The sequence below is a fragment of the Terrapene carolina genome, unplaced genomic scaffold (assembly GCF_002925995.2).
Source record: "Terrapene carolina triunguis isolate 2854851 unplaced genomic scaffold, T_m_triunguis-2.0 Scaffold66, whole genome shotgun sequence".
Classification (NCBI taxonomy): Eukaryota; Metazoa; Chordata; order Testudines; family Emydidae; genus Terrapene; species Terrapene triunguis.
Window position 1 is genome coordinate 94,272,277 of NW_020664417.1, and position 18,195 is coordinate 94,290,471.

Genomic DNA, 18,195 nt, shown 5'->3' on the forward strand with positions numbered 1-18,195 from the left:
TGAGGTTGAAATAAGCCATGACATGCAAGGGAATATGTTTAAAATGAACTGAATGAACGTACCTTTCAATAACATTTAGTGGTTTAATTGGTTCTTGGATGATATGCAAAATGGCACTAAATAGGTTGATTCTAATTTGCCTGGACTATCAACAAAGGAAAAGGAAAATTACCAAAAAAATGGCAAAATTATGAAAGTTACTTTTGAAGATCAAACGGACACTTCCAACAATGATTTTCAAGATGAGATACTATTTGGCTTCGGGGTTCTGAAGACCGCATTATGCATTTAATGGGGTGTGACACATTTAAGTGTCATTACATTTTTTCTTGTTTATGTCACTTTCAATCAGCTGAAGCCTTTCTCTACATATCCTTAAAATGCTCTTGGCTTTTAAAAATTCATAATTGACCTTTTCCAAAACTGGAATTAAAAAAGGTTATCTATAAACAGGAGATCAGAAAATGAGAAATTTGCAAGTTAATCATATTAAAATTCAACACATGAGTTTTAATTAGGCCTTATCAATGTAACTCAGCGGTTTCAAATGTTAACACATTAGTCTTTCCACAGAGAAATGCAGTGTAAGTTAAACTCTCTCTCTTTCTCCCCCCCCACCCCCAGCCCCCTCTAAACACTCTAGAACTGATGAATTCATTGTAACTAATGGATGTGAAAATAAAGTTCGGTATGATCAGAAAGCTAAGAAGGCCAATCTGTATTACTTGTGTTTGGTTCCTGTCTTTGTGGACAGTCTAACCTGATTTTCCTAGTACTGGTCCAGTATGTCTTAATGACTCTCTTTCAGTTGCTGATGCATTTCTAAGGAGCCATACCCAGCAGCAAATGCAGCTTGTATATTCAAGTTTTATCTCTCGTCAAAGACAGACACCAAGCCTTTCCATTGAAATGCTAATAGAGTTTATGAAGTAGGCATATTATACAAATCTATTATAGCCTCTAACTAAAAACCTAGCTTTTCTCCAACAAGGAGTCCTGTATGGCACGATCCTCCAAGAGGCTGAGTACAGGGGTGCTGGAAGAGGAGGGTCCAGGGGGCCATTGCCCCATCACTATTATCCTGCGTTAAGAGTGAGTGACGGGGGTGGGAGGGGGCAGACAGGAGCGAGCGGGACCTTGGGGGAAGAGGCAGAGTGGGGGTGGGGCCTCGGGAGAAGAAGCAGAGAGAGGGCGGGGCCTCGGGAAGAGGCAAAACGAGGGCAGAGCATCAGGGGACTGGGGATGAGGCCCCAGGGAAAGAGGCGGAGCTGGGGGATGGAGTCACTGTTCGGGCACCAGTGGCCCCTCTACATCTCAGGAGCCTCCGGAGCGCCTCGCTGAGTAGCTTCAGCTCAAGGGGTCACTCAACACAGTGGCTTTTGCGGCTTATCACACTGATCATAATCATCTCATTTTCACCCTGTCTTCCTTCTGATGCTGCTGTATCCACCCATTGGTTCCTGTCTTATACTTAGACTGTAAGCCCTTTGGGGCAGTGACGGTCTGTTATATTTTTGTCCAGCACCTACCACAATTGACAACCACAATAATAACCACAATAGGATTTGAGATTATTCCGCTGCTAGCTGGATTAGGCCCTTAATAAAGATGCTGTGACTGTCCCTATTTCTCTTCAGCTAAATCTATTTTTTTAATTCTAATTTTAATTACTGAAAGAGCAGCATGATCCCACTGCCCCAGGTTGAGCCATGAAAGAAATAAGGACAGAATCGGAATCAACTGAAGAGCACCAGGAAACTTTTTACACTTTCGTTTATTTCAGCACTCAGTCTTTCTGCATGGATCAAACATGCATCTTTAAACCATAAAATCCTCTCCGATATATCTGCCAGGGTTCCTGGGCAGGCTGCCTCTTCTGAGACCCTTTGCCAGTCCCCTAAGTGCTCCCCTTTCAAGTGACAGGTCTGTGCCTCTCCCTCTCCTGTGATCTGACCACTCTCTGACAGGGTCTCTGGGATCCAAACTTCCTGGTTACCAACCACGATACCTAGCAGGCCTAATGGGTTTGGCACCTGCCAGGACCCTGTGGACAGCAATAGCATGCAGTGACCCAGAAGCAATTTATTTTTTTTTAAAAGTAAGATTTATTTGCCAAAAGGTTCACAGCACTGAGACATGGATATAAAACAACAAAGAGCTCTGTGTGCAGACTATTTTCCCTACATTTGGCATTCCCTTCAAGGTAGACATGACATAACCTCAGTGCCTCTGTTCTGTTGGGGACCAAGTTACAGCCTGCTTGCTGCAGACCCTGCTCCTCCTTCACTCTGTGTCAGCCTGCAGCAGCTGAGAGCTTCCCCCTTCCTTTCAACATCTTTTGCTCTCCAGATTCTCAGCTTTGGCAAACAGCTAAGCAGGGTTGGGACCAAGAAGTTGTTGTAGTCAACCTGGCTACGGTGTTATGGTGTTTTGGGGGATGCTCCCCATCTAAGCTATTGTGTTTCCAGTTTGGTTCCCCTAATAGCTCATCTATCTGAAGAGTAAGTAACCCACCATAAACAAATATATAGAGGCATGCACAATAGTCATAAAAATAAAACAGATATTTTCCTGGTTCTCCACAATCTCTCTCCACTGCTTCTGTACCAGGTTAAAAAAAGGGAGGATTTTAAACTCTCTTTCCAGTCAAATACATGTTCATGTGGTGTGTTAACAACACAGTATTCACTTGATTTCTTATCTGAACTGAGCAGCCTACTTAGCAAAAGGTAAACATTAATCAGAAGATGGAATAATCCTGAGGGTCAACCAACTTCATTTCTCCAGCATCTCTGACCCCTGAAGCACTTGTCCGCTTCATTTGCAATCGCCGTGCATAAGCTGAGGTCACAAATCACAATGTCTCCAGTTTATCATGATATAATTACGCTGGTAAAATTACATTGACTCAGTAACAAATATCCTCAATTACAATTAGATTACAGAGACTACTCAGCACCTTAAACACCTTCCCTAGACACGTCAGCACACTGAGAAACATGACAAATGTAAGATATCTTCAGATAGTGCACATTATGCCCTTAAGGTTTGTTTGTTTGTTTTAAATTTCCTGAATACTCTTAGCTACAGTACATTCGAAATGTGCAAGGCCTTTTGCTATAGTTCTAGCTTGAGCAAATAACCAATACAAGACATCACATAACCCTGACAAAATCATATAATAAACTTGGTCCAAATGTACTGCAAGCGAAAAGACCTAAATAAATATCTATGCCTGAAAACCAAAATTGCCAGCCTCCTTGCTGAAGTGAACCCAAAAATTTAAAATCGCCCAATTAGCTTTCAGAGGCATACCTTTTCATTTGGAGCTGTATACAGAGTTGATGGGGTACGTGGATTTTATACTCACCCTTGCACTCTGCCCGGCAATAAGCTGGTCATCCTCAGTCTGAACACTCGTTCGGCTGCGAACATCATAATCTTCTTGTTCAAAGTCTGAATCATCCTCTAACTCTTCAGGGGTCTAGAAAAAGAGAGAGAAATAGAGAGGAGGAGGAGGGAGTGATGATGGGCTTATAAAAGATACAGACAAACTCCAGCGTACAGTACGTTCTTATTTCATCGACTACCTGCCCAGGAAACGTTGTTTCTTTTTTTCTTTTAAATTAACTTGGCTGCCCAGGCAGTCAGGACCTGAAATTGAATTGTCCTCAAAATTAAGTTGTTCCAACTCTGGCTTCTTTCACCAACGACATTCATCATCGCCTTGCTGTGATTTCTCTTAACTCGGTTAACATGATGAATGCGGTCTCATGAATGCATATCTTTTGGATGTATTCACCGCCGAAATGCACTATTTCAAAATAATGCTAATTGGTCTATAAAGGGAGACTAATACTATTAGAGTGCCAGAACACCCTGCATAATCTTCAAGAGAGAAAGTAAGTACCTGGGAAAAGGTAACCGACAGACTGGTAGAAAAAAGAGAAGTCCTCAAAGCAAATGCAGGGCTCCCCCTCAAAGGAAATGTAGATGATCTGGTCAATTATTTTTAAAGCAGGTATAACATTTTGAAACATGCCATCTTGGTGGTGATGGAAACTAAACACTCTGCATAGTCCCAGGCCTTTGTAACTTATTTCTTCCTCAGGCCCATTGAGTGAAAGATTGTTAGCTTTCAGGGCGGGCTGTGAGATACACCTTTTCTCCCTTGCCCAAGAGAATTGGGTGTTGGACAGGGCTGGGCAGTGGTGGTGCGAGCTCTGTTGGGGATTGCGTGGGGAAACCAATTAGTTTTTGTTCTATTTATGTTGTCACTAGGTCCTTTGATCTAGTGGGTCTACTTATTTATTAGTGTAGTTTTACAATGGTTTTGCATTGGATGGGTGCTCTTGTATTGTAGTTTGGGGGGGAACACAATGACTAAATAAAAAATATATCAGTACATTATTAATATTAATATGTTAACAATACCAATATGTAACAATATATTGGACAATATTGAGCAGTTAATAATATTGCTAGGAGCTGCCCTATCCAAATAAACAATCATAATAACAATATAACTACTTCAACTACCTGAAGGGGGGTTCCAAAGAGGATGGAACTCGGCTGTTCTCAGATGACAGAATAAGGAGCAATGGTCTCAAGTTGCAGCGGGGGAGGTTTAGGTTGGATATTAGGAAACACTATTTCACTAGGAGGGTGGTGAAGCACTGGAATGCGTTACCTAGGGAGGTGGTGGAGTCTCCTTCCTTGGAGGTTTTTAAGGCCCGGCTTGACAAAGCCCTGGCTGGGATGATTTAGTTGGGAATTGTCCTGCTTTGAGCAGGGGGTTGGACTAGATGACCTCCTGAGGGCCCTTCCAACCCTGATATTCTATGATTCTATGATTCTACAGAACAGAGAGATCACAGGTGTCATTGGTGAAATCTTCCCCTCACTGCCCTATAAATATGGCTCATCTTTAGAGCCCTGCATGGATATAAAATTTGTATCCGTGAGCCACAAACATGATCTGCTGATGTAAAGTGGATATCTGCAGATTTGCTGGGCTCTAGATATAGAATTTGGATCCGCATCCATCCGCTATCCGGAAACATATAAAGCAGATATCTGCAGGGCTCTACTCATCTTTTAACCTGGAGGTATCACCTCTATGGCAGAAAGTGTCCACATTAATATATTCAATGCTTGGCGGCCTTGTTGCAACTGCCAGCAGAGGTGCTAATCATTGTCAGTTAAGAACAGAAGAACAGCCATACTGGGTCAGACCAAAGGTCCATCTAGCCCAGTATCCTGTCTACCGACAGTGGCCAATGCCAGGTGCTCCAGAGGGAATGAACGGAATAGGTATTCATCAAGTGATCCATCCCCTGTAGCCCATTCCCAGCTTTTGGCAAATGGAGGCTAGGGACACCACCCCTGCCCATCCTGGCTAATAGCCATTGATGGACCTATCCTCCATGAACTTATCTAGTTCTTTTTTGAACCCTGTTTTAGTCTTGGCCTTCACAACATCCTCTGGCAAGGAGTTCCATAGGTTGATTGTGATTGTGCTTCCTATATGGTTATGTGCACATGACAAGAAGAGGGAAATGGGGCCGTCTTCACTTGACTTATAGAGTGTGAATTAAATATGAGTTTTGACATTGAGCTCTGATGGAAGAAATAACAAAGTATGACAGTATGGAAATGAAACGCTGGCAGAATCACTAAAGGGATGCATGTACAATTAGTGCATGTAACAGGTTAGACAGAAGATAAAGTGGAGGTGAAAAATATAAATTCTTTTCTTTTCTACTACTGGGGAAATTGTTGACGGCTACCCATCATTATAACATCCCGCTGTATGGTTCTCTTAATACCTCCATTGTATGTGCTACAGTCATCTCTCAACTGCCTAACAGCTAGACCGTGACATTAAAATCTGCCTAGTGTGTAGCAGAGCCAGTCCAGGAGCAAACCAGAGAAGGACTTGTACTTCAGAGTCCAGCTATTCATCAGCTCGCCCCTTGCTCTAAGTGCTTTTCATGAATCAATTTATTTCACATGCACCATGCACTCAGCCAGCTATTGTAGCTGTCAAATAGAGGGCGGAGCCAGAGTTCCTCCTCATTCCTGCTCCTCTCAACTCCCTCTACTCCCAGTTGCTCACAGGTGACCATACTGGGCAATTAGTCTCTCCTCTACCACCCACAGCCAAAGTTGCAATCTGAGGAGGGTAGTAAGGGGGTCTTGTAACTACCCTATGCAGCCAAGAAAGGGCTGTGATAATCTAGCCCTGAGAGAACAGCCTGGGAGATCAATCAAAACAATGTGGACAAATGACATCAATTTAGGGCACAGGAGGAAGTCTGTGAAAGAGGTAAGGCATACTCAGGAAGCTCAGCATTTAAGTGGCTTATGCCTAAGAAAGCATTCTGAAAGAAAACACAGCCGTTGCTTTAATATCTGATATTTGCTGTCTTACACACCACAATACTCAAAAGAGGGGAAAACATCCAATTTGGTTTAGGTGGTAGGCTTAAAAAAAACAACCTCCCCTCCCCCCCGAAAAAGAACCCTAGTCATGAAAAACAAGGGACACTTTAATAGAGGTATTTTTGTGTAACAATATTCTACAGTAGTTATATGGAACCTAAATACCTCCTCCATGCACAGCTCAGATCTAGCCCCAAGCTAGCTTTACACATCCATCCCATTTTCCGTTAAGGGTTTTTAACTCTGGAGGATGAAATGTCCTCATTTTCTTCCGAAGCGGATTCTTTTCCGCCTTAAGATCAACAGTAGCGATCAGCTAGTTTTAGGCCCACATTTGAAATTTGCCTGCACGTTTTTGCATGTGCCCAACTTCACACCCACCACGTCAGGTATGCACAAAAGGGTGAATGCACTTTTGAAAATTGGGGCCTAAAACTGACTCATCAGCTCACTCTTTAGGTTGTAATTTACTATTGCAACATTGCTTTCCCACAGCCTGATCTCTTAAGTATACCCCTGAATGCTAACTATCTCTTCAATTTGCTTGGAGACAAGGCACAGGGATACAAACCACACTTTTATATAACACAGACTTTGACTTTTAAAGTACACTCCTTACACAGGGTCTTACAAAAAGTATCATGGGGTCTTTAATGTCAGTGCACAGCAGACAGGATCTTGTTTTTAAAATCTAATCTCCAAGGCTCACAACAGTGTCGGGAATTTAATTAATCTACTTTGGAAGAATGAAGGACTGATTAAATTCTGTAAGGATTTGAACCTGTTGCTATTCTAATAATAACAGACTCCAGTTGTCAGGATCGAACTTGAGACCTCTGGATCTTAGTGCATGAGCCTCTACTGCATGAGCTAAAAGCCAACTGGCTCTTAGCTAAGGCTGTAGAACAGACTCATTTTATCTCTCTCTAAGTGGTTTCTGAGTGGTCTCATTTAAGTGCCACTAGATTGGACAGAGCACCACACCCAGAAGGTGTGTGGGTTACACTATAGGCACCAGTAAGACACCCATATTAAGTCCAAGTTGCATCAATCGTTGGGGGCAGGGAAAGCAAGATCAGGCTACATTACCAAACTGCAACGGAAGCAAAATAATCTTCAGCAATATAAGTCTGTTCTACCTTCCATGTGGCCCCACCATAAACCAGAGGGAAAAATTGTGCATCCATCAGAAGATTAAAAAAAAAAGTCTATATGAGCAGATTTGAAAGGGTTGTTTGGTTTTTTATCAGTTTAAATATATTTTATAAAGATAAAAGAACCACCCAGCCATAGTTTTATATGTATTTGACAACTATAACAAATGCAATTATTATAACAAATCCAGCATTGCTATAACTCCAACAAGCCAGTCTAACCCTCCTAACAAGAAAAAAAGAAAGACAAAAAATAAATTACTCTATTCTCCCATCAATAACCAGACACCCTCAGAATTCTTCCTACTCTCCAAAAACTAGGGGGAATACAAAGTTCTTGGAGCATTCCTTGGAGGGTCAAATCTGCAGTATTTTGGACCAAGAGGGGACTAGTTCCATAACTGAGAGGTCCTAATAGAGAATGTCCTGCTAGCAGCACCTTTGCTGACTGCAACATTACCTGACTGGCAATGAGAGAGCGGCAGTCTCACAACAGATCTTTGGCTATTTAGAGTCTTCTAGGTCAAAACCAACACATTACATTCAACCTGGACACCAACAGGTAGCCAATACAGATCACAGAACGCTGGTGTAATATGCTTACAGACACACAGCTTAAAAAGCTGGTGATCAAATTCTGCACCAGCTCCATTTCCAAATATATTTAGGATGTAGCCGCACACAGAGCATATTGTAGTAATCTAATCTTGAGGTAACAACGGCACGGATGATTGCGAAAGACTCCCATTTGAGAGCAAAAGACTCAACCTCCTGGCCACTCAAACATGAAAAAGATGCTGTCGTGGCAGTTGCTAACCGTACAATGGGTTTCATTCCCATAACTAAGGAAAACTCATAAGTAGCTATGAAAAAACCAATATGTAACAGGATCCCTAGACAGTGATAGATGGCTGAATTAAGTTATTTTCTATCTTCATTTTAGCTACCATAATTGTATTCCTACATATATGCTACCATCAGTATTTTTTCAAGCTTGGAAGAAGGATTTTTTTCTATACCAACTATATTAATATTCCCCAGTAGTATAATGGTTCTCTTTTCTCTTCCATAAGGACAATAAAGCAAAAAAAGATTTCTTTCCCTTTCTTTAGTTTATTAAAACCAGTAATACAAAGAAAAACTAGTTTAAAAGAACTGGATTTATTTCTTCCATGGAATGAGACGACTATCAGAAAATTCCATTCTTCTGTGACATGCACATGAACAATTACTGTGGGAATGATAATTTTTTCTGTCAGATGCTCCGACAAGATTACAAGTCATTTTAATCCTGGGAGAAGGTTTAAAGCACAAATCAGAGGGGTATGTGAGACTAACTTCATCACTGGGTAGAAATACTTCAGAGATTGTTTTTAAAGTAAGCCTTCATAACTGTCCATTTAATTGCAATACAAGGTTATTTTCATGGTCCTGTATCTCTTACTATTATTATTGGATTCTGGATCTCTTGTCATTATTATATAATAGTTTGGAATGTATCTGTTTGGTACCTAAAGGTCAGGTAAATTTACAAGAAAATCCTACTATCTCATTGTTGGCAATCTCAGCACAGGTCAAGACTGATGACTAAATTACCCCTTTATTCATATAGATGGACTCCTCATGTCATAAATGAAGCAAACCAAGCAATGCAGTGTGGGAAAATTAGCACTGCCAGTACCCAATAGCATTTACAGAAGTCAATTTCTCCTACCTTGTAGTAGGTTGGATGGGTATGCTAAAGAGAAACTGTTCAGACTGAAAATCACATTTCTGTCTGACATTTTGTACCCACTATTGCTATAAGTAAGACTGCTCCTGCAAAGATGGACCCATGTAAATTTCTGTCTTTGAGTTGCCCCATTGAACTCGCAAAATAATCTACCCATCCCTCCGTCTTTGCTCTGACAAAACAAGTGTGAGTTTTGCCTGACTGAGGAATGCCCATCAGGTTCCATATATTTGTTAATGTTTGGAAGGATGTTTTTACCCTGACCTCATAATGTGCCTCTGCAGCATTCACCAGCTCAGATTACATGCAGCACTGAAAAGCAGCAGAATGATACAATTGAAAATGTAAATTGGGATATTTTCATAGAGCTCACAAGACCTGCATGCTGATCAGCTTTCCAGGCTAGTGGTTAACATGTCAATAGGGTAATAAGGAAAAAAAATAAATATGATGCGAATCCAGAATTAAAAATGGTGTTTTACTGCTAGGAAAAAATCTAGCCCTTTCCACTGTAGGAGTGCAGGTGGCCTTGGTAACACATCTGGTATAGTCCTGATGTGCAAGGGGAGGAGCTGGAATCCAGGGGCTTCTGCAGGGGGTAGCTGAAAGGCCTGATATCTGTGTCAGCTTATACAAGGGGAAAGAGGACAGTCAGAGGTGGTCTGATCCTGTAAAATAAGCATCCTCTAGTTTCCCTCTCATGTGATGGGGTTGCCTATGCCTGTTGTTAGGAGGAGGATTGCCTCTGCAAGCCTGCATTCCCAGTTTGACACTAAGCACTGGAACAGAACCTAAATGCATTGCAAATATAAAGTTGAGCGTCTAAATAGCTTTTGTTGCATTTGTAGCAGATAGTGGCAGATGAATTAAAAAAAAACCTGACTGTCCCCAATCCTTCCAGAGTTTTCATCAGCGCCATGTGATAGTCACAGCCACCAAGCATGGTTACCAGCTTGCTGAAAGCCGCTCTAAGTGAGGGCTGTTGTTTCAACACTGCCAGTTGTTTAAATAGGGATTTTTTTTTATTTTACTGTTTCAGATTCTTCGAAGTGTTTTCACTGCTGCTCTGTTTGCACGGCTTTCACTGGGCCTGAGGCCTGATCCTACGAAGCCACACATCCCATTGTTCACAAACAGGAGCTCAGTTGTTCTTAGGGCCAGGCTCTTTACGACGTGGCTGTGGTGACACTGAAGAACTAGGCAGACCTATTCTCTGAATTAGTGTGTTGCTCATACAAAGGAAGCCTGATCAAATTGAATCAATTGGCTAGTCAACATTCAAATGGCACTTTCTTTACCTGCATGAACATTTAAAACCATCCTTTTGGAAGCTCTGTGGAGCAGCAAGGTATTTAATTTACTCATTTAGTAATTAACAATACCTACCTCATTCACCTAGATGCACGCAGAGATTAGCAATAAAATATTCCATGCAAACAATTAAGTTCTTAACAAAACAGTTGCACTAACACTGAAATAATTCTGTTGTACTAGGCCTTGCATCTACAGAGAAATGTGATCAAATCTTACCCTGGGTAATTAACAAAAGTATCTTTGGTGCATCTTTTCCTGTTTCCTTGGGAACACAGAGCTACATAAACTAAAACCTACGCAACGTCAAATATCAACATCTGTTCTAATGAGGCCATAGACTAGAACAATAGGGTGCAATAGGTTACAAAGGTACACAGACAGCTATTTGTGGAACCTAGTAGTGCGACATACGGCTGTAGCCTCTGCTACTGCTCCTTAACTTTTACAAACCTCAGACTCACATACAAGTGTTACAATAATCTAATCTCTTTACTAACAAGATCTTTCTGCTGTACAAACATTTGTTCTACATTTATTTCCATGTCAATTGATTCTTCTTGATTATAAAACAATGTAGGTGCCAGGCAGCTTTTATATTCCTCTCGTCTTCTATGATACTTTCCTTTAAGCACCAACTTTTATTTCCCAGGTGCCTTACATACCCTTATCATCAGAACAGCTTTCCTGATGTCACGAACTCCATCATAAACCAAGCGGGAGGCATCTATGAATTCATTCTCTTCAAATGGCTGTGGGACATTCGCACTCAAAGCTTCAATGGCAACCTCAACTTGTTCAGCAAAACGTGGCATAACTAGATTAAACAAAATGAAAGGCAGTATGATTACAGACCTTCTTTCATGTATATTTTCCCCTGCCCTTGGGCATAAATACTTTCCAGCGGGCATGGAACATGCTGCTGTCATAGTTTCAAGACACAGAAAGGAAGGTTCCCTGACTGGATTTGTGCTGACTTAGAGGCGTGCAGGGCTTTCTGTCACATTTTTGTGAGAGAAAGAAAACAATGTAGTTACCTGTAATTATATGACAAAGAATTAACAACTCTTTAGCAAAGAATGACTCACTGTCATTTTAAAGTCTCTAACTAATCTCATATGTCAGTTAAGTACATCCAAAAGCATGCCTAGAAAATTACAACTTGGAATTTATGCTAATACAATGTTATTCATGCAAAATGACCAAAATGTAATTTAGCCGTTACTCCCATTAATTCATATTAGTTAACAAACCATAGCGTAACGCCCAATGAATAAAAAGTCCCCCCCCCCAACCCCAAACATACTTAGACTGCAAAAATGTGGTAAATTATATTTCTGAAGGTATGTAAGAGAGCACCCTAGTTTTTCATTATAGTAATGTTTACATGATGAAAGATATCAGCGGCTGTAAGTTAACAATCCCTTCCAGGTATTAATGACTGGGGTATATGTATGCTCTAAGAATACACACATAATGAATATATTCATTATTTATTTATTTTAGTAGTTTATAGGCATTTCTATAGTTTTTCGTCTCTGCAGTAACTGTAAAAATCTTAGGGTGCTTCCCCGCTAGTGTTGCCAATTTTGATTGGGCGTATTCTGGAGGTTTCATCACATGACATAAGCTTTAATTAAAGATTAATCTTTAATTCCTGGAGACTCCAGGAAAATCCTGGAGGGGTGGCAACCCTATTTCCCGCAAGCACTTACCATGGAGCAAAAGACTGTCACAAACAGTCCCTTGAATTCACAGTCTTTGGTTCTATGCAGAGTAGCAAATGTTCCCAGAATCAGTTCTTTTTTCAGCAAAGGCCAAATTCTACATACATTTAAGTACATGAGTAATCCTGTTGACTTCAATCAGACTATTCAAATGCTTAAAGTTAAGCACATACATAAGTGTTTGTAAGATTGGGGCCATAAATAATATATAACAAATATAAGCAATGCATGACCTGATCAGTTCCCATTGATTTCATGGATTGATTTTGTGGATTGAGGTGAATAGATTTATAAATATTTGGCCATCTTTACTGACATAGAGATAATAATTATTTATTATTTGAATTGTGGTAACATGTAGGAGCTCCAGTCATTGACCAGGACCCTGTTGCACCAGGTGCTGTACAAACCAATGACAAAAAGACAGTTCCTGTCCCGAAGACCTTAGAATAACATCTAATCCTTTTTCTGCTATTTTATTCTTTTTCATCCCCTTTATTTCTCACCACAAGCCCAATCCTGCAGTCTGTATGCAAGAGAAATTCCCATCAATACTACTGGGAGAAATGATCTCATATTTAGAAGAAGAACCGATAGCAACCACAGACTCATCTTTTCCATTTCTGAGCTTTATGCATGATTTAATTTATTCATTCTAACCTGAATTTGGCACGAGAAACTCTTATATTAATTGGTATTCATTAAACACGACTCACTTTAGTGGAACCTGTTAAAAGAATAAATCAACTCCAAATACAGTTTATTCTGCCAACCCCCCAAATATATTTTATGTAAGAGGATAGTGGAGCTTTCTTTAATACATATAAGTTAGGGATGGAAAAGACCTATAAGGTCACCTAGTCCAGACAATGTAGGATTCTTCTCCACTATATATCTGAAAAATTTCTCTGATTCAGTTTGAAGTGAATCAAATTAAGAGGCATCTACTGCTTCCTTAAGGAGACTAACTAGTGCACGGCCAAAAATTGCTCGTCGATGGGATTTTCCCCTCAAGTGATCCCACATATGTTTTCTTACTACTTTATTTCTCCATTGTAATTCATCCCCCTGCTTGTAATAAATAATGCCATTTATATTTATAGCTGGGCTATATTTATTTATATAGGTTTTTTTTTCTTAAAGCTTCACTTGATCCATACACTCTGACGCATGGAAATTAAAAAAGATGGAACTCTGTAATGTGTATTTCCAGCTAGCCTGGTCATAAGAAGAGACTCACTGAAATTGTAGCTTTAAATGTGGACTTCAGAGCATATTGCCTTGGAGTATTTGTAAGGGATTATTTACTTGATAAATCATGACTGCTCCTCTGGTATCATGGAAATCTGTACTTTAAAACATTTAAAAGGCAGCTGCGCCTGCTTTGTTCAGCAATGTACCTGGTAAGAAGCATTTTTCACCATAGATAAGCTGCATATTGAATTTTTGTTTAAGAGTTTGAAACTCACATATTTACCCAATAGACTGCAACACAACCCATTATTATACATTTCTTAGGACTAAATTGTTAATGTGAGCAATAGCTCTGTGATAGGCCACACAGGAGCTAGACTGTCCTCACAGGAGCCAGGGCCGGCTCTAGGCACCAGCAAAACAAGCTGGTGCTTGGGGCGGCACATTTTTAGGGGCAGCATGGCCGGCGCCAGAATGCCGCCCCTGACAGGAGCATAGGGATCATTGTGTCTACACAAATTCTTCAGCTAGTGGAAGCGTGTCACCCACATTAACCGAGTGAAAGTCTCTGTTCCCCCTATGCTGGCTAAACCGTGTGTAGAAGTTTATGGATCTGCTACTATTGTCTCTAAGTTAAGGGACACATTTCCTTAGCTCAAGCAGTAGGGGTCCCCACCTTTAAATTCAGAGGTTGTTCTGGGTTCAAGCCTCCCAGATGGTCTCTCTCCGGGTGGTAATGCAAATGAGGCAGCAATTGGAGAATTAAGGCTGTTAGCCCAGAGGCTTTGTAACAGCCTCATAAACATCTAGCCACTAGAGAGGGACAAAGAGCCATCTTTTGTTATCTTGGGAAGCACCCATGTTCTCTACCCCTCTATAAGCAGCAGGGTTTAAAGATCTTTTGGGATGGCATTAGCCAGAAGTAGTCCTTGCACTAAATATACAGTTGTGGTTGGCTGCTGTGTGCCAAAAGCTACTTATACCCTCTCAAACCATTTGTACTCTGCCACACCTGGCCACAAACTGTCCCTTAATGTCAACTATCACACACACACTTTAATTTGCCTTTTTAAAATGCAGAAAGTTATTAAACTAAATTCAGAACTGATTGCTTTCCAAAATGCATTTTTAAATCAGTGCTTTAGTTGTGGTTGATGTTGTTGGACAAGCACAAAAAACACAAACTAATAATGTCTTATTCCCCATTGTTTCTCTGGCCATACGTTATCGTTGAGCACAGTAACATTTTTGGGAAATTGAGGCAAGAAACCCATTGCTCTCCAGTTCAGGCTTTCGGGCCACACTTGATAAACTCTGACACAGTGATATTTGGCAAGTACATACCTTTGTTGCATCTATAAAACCCACATTCTGCATTTCAGTCTCACATTGTAGAGACTGGGATTTTCCTATGCAGACAGCAGAAGTCAAAAGCAAAATTCAGCTGGAACCACAAACATTTGGATCTGGATTTGAAGTTCATGGGTGAGTGAGACAAGGGATTGGTTCAGTTTATTTAGTATAGAGAAGAGGCAAGACACCGATTCTGAATTCAGAGACAAATCTGAATTTTCTCAAAAGCTCAGGAGAGATCAGATCCTCTGGGTTTTGGTTCAGGCTGTGATCCTGCAAATACTTACAAATGTGCTTAACTTTAAATATGTCAGTAATCCCAATTGACATCAACTGGCATTAATCACCTGCATAAATTTAAGCACATGCGTAAATGTTGCAGGACTGAGGTCTGTTAACAGGAACACGGCAAGTTAGTTGATCCAATAGATAACAGTGTAAAAGCTTTTCTACAAAGGTGGTTTCCACAACACTCCAAGTAAACCAAATTACAATAAATACAGAAAACTTCTAACGCTGATGTTGTAGAATTAATTAAAGAAAAGTCAAGAAAAGCAAAAATTAAAGTCCCCCCAGCAATGTTTATGATGCCATGTTGCACATAATTGTATGTAACTCCTATTCTTTTTTTTTCTGTTTCATATGCAGATTATGAAACTTCTGTTTCGTTTTCTACATGTGTACCATCCAGTACACAAGATGTGCAACATGTCTGAATTAATTTTGACAGAAGAACTTTAATATTTGTATTTCCTGACATTTTAAAAAAAAATGTGTTTTAACTATGCCACTTTTATTTTTGTTTTGGTTTTGGTTTGAACACAATATTGCCTTCTCATTAAAGGTATAGTATCATTTTTGGGATGTTTCCTGACAAACTGGTACTAATTCAATTCTCTTTCACAGTAAGCAAATTTACACATTTCTAGAAACAAGCATAGGAAACTCAAGTCACATAACAGTGTTATTGCTCAGGATCAGAAACATAAGCTTTGATTGAGAACTTATCATTGATACCATTAGAACAATATCAGTTTATGGAATTTACACGGTTAAACTGACTGCTTTTTATCTACAGAACATATATGGCCCTCAATACCATAATACATTACAATTACCATGAATCCTGGCCTTCCAAGACCCATGCTAGTGTTCTAACCACTGAGTCACCTTTCCTTTCTATGATTCATAGGTTGTAAGGGATCCCTGTGATCATCCAGTCTGACCTCCTGAATAACATAGGCCATAGAACTTCCCCAAAATAAATCCTAGAGTAGATCGTTTAGACAAACATCCAATCTTGATTTAAAAATGGTCAGTGATGGAGAATCCACCACAACATTTGGTAAATTGTTCCAATGGTTAATTACTCTCACTGTTAACAAATTACACCTTATACACGGCTGCTACTCTGAAACCTTATATCCAGTATGACTTTGTCTAGTTTCAACTTGTTCCACACATTGGACCATGCTATACCTTTTTCTGCTAAATTGAAGAGCTCATTATTAAATATTTGTTTCCCACATACCCACATAGGTAGTTATAGATTGTAATTAAGTCACCCCTTCAACTTCTCTTTGTTAAACTAAATAGATTGAGCTCCTTGAGTCTATCACTATAATTCTTCTAATCCTTCAAACATTCTCATGGCTCTTCTCTGAATCCTCTCCAATTTATCTTTCTTGAATTGTGGACATCAGAACTGGACTCAGTATTCCAGCAATGGTCACACCAGTGCCAAATACAGACATAAAATAACCTCTCTACTCCTACTGGCGATTCCCCTGTTTATGCATCTCAGGATCGAATTAGCTCTTTCAGCAACAGCATCACATGGAGATGTTGGTCATGTGCAGCAGATTATTCACCGCAACCCTGAGATCTTTTTCAGAGGCACTGCTTCCCGGGATAGAGTCAAGGCCTGCTTTAGCACGTGCGGGGCCTGATTTGTGGGGCTTGTACTCACCGGGTGGCGCTGGGCGCTCCGGCCAGCGCTCTGACCGGGGGAGCGGGGCCGCGGGACTTGCAGGGCTCCAGGAGTGGGGCCACGGGGATTGCCGTGCTCCGGCCGGGGGAGCGGGGCTGCGGGGATTGCCGCGCTCCGGCTGGGGTTGCGGGGCCGCGGGGCTTGCCACGCTCGGGCCGGGGTGGCGGGGATTGCTGCAATCCAGCCGGGGTCGCGGGGATTGCCGCGCTCAGGCCGGGGTGGCAGGGATTGCCGCGATCCAGCCAGGGTCGCGGGGATTGCCGCGCTCGGGCCGGGGTTGCGGGGCCGCGGGCTTGCCGCGCTCTGGCTGGTCACGGGCCCCGATTCGTGGGAATCTGAGGAATCGGCCTAAAGCCGGCCCTGGATAGAGTTCCCCCATCCTGTCAGTCTGGCTTACCTTTTTTGTTCCCAGATGTATACATTTACATTGAGCCATATCAAAATGCTAATTGTTCCATAAAATAACATAGTAGATCCTGATGGAGCCCTAGATGCAACAGAAATAGTGTGGTTGTGCTGCTGGGGGATGGATATCTGGGAAGCCTACCAAAGGATTTACATTTGCATAAAGAACCATAATTGTGCACATCATATGGATGGACCACAATTATTTACGGTGGTCAATGGGGTTATCAACAAGATATATCAGAAGGACAGAACAAGAAGTAAGAGGAAGAGTTTAAAAAAGCAAAATTCCATGAATGATCCACTGCCTAATAATGTATTGCCTTTGGAAGATAAATAATTGTCCAGATTTAAGAGGGATATAGTGCACTGATATCACGAAGCACAGGAAAAAAAAGTTAATTCCAAATACAGCTTCTCCTTGTCTAACTGGTATTTTCCTAATTATTAATGCACTTAGCTGAGAAAACAACGGTCTATTGGGAAATGGAAGTATTTCAAAAGTAATCCCAATTGGTTGTCAGGCGTTCTCTGTAAAAGATGGCATAGGTTCTCAATTTGACTTGAGGAATGAATATAGAATTGAACATGACACCTTATTTAGCTTGAGGTGTTTGTCAAAGTCTGGTTCCATAAGCACTGTAAATTCTTTGTCAGATTATAAATATTTAATATTTCAATATTACATCTTAGTCCAGTATAAGAGTTGTATAAGTGTAACTTAAAAAATTTCCACTCATGATCCTTATGTGGATAATTAAGAAAACATACATTTTTGACCATAATACTGTAATAGAGTACTACTGTGCAGTATGTTACATTGTTAGTTTTTCAAACAAGCAGATGTCATTCAAGCGCTTTGAGTCCAGTCAGAAAGATGCTGTC

General features: G+C 40.8%; 1 protein-coding gene across 2 annotated transcripts in view; it reads right to left on the bottom strand.

Annotated features, from left to right (window-relative positions):
* LOC112105333 (catenin alpha-2) overlaps positions 1-18,195 on the bottom strand; it is a 164,114-nt gene that overhangs the window by 46,880 nt on the left and 99,039 nt on the right. For both annotated transcript variants that reach the window (XM_029910684.1, XM_029910683.1), the window contains exons 6-7: positions 11,307-11,458; positions 3,371-3,484 (exon numbers count right to left, since the gene is read on the bottom strand). In XM_029910684.1, coding sequence (XP_029766544.1) covers positions 3,371-3,484; positions 11,307-11,458 — 266 coding nt within the window. The remainder of the gene's footprint in view (positions 1-3,370; positions 3,485-11,306; positions 11,459-18,195) is intronic.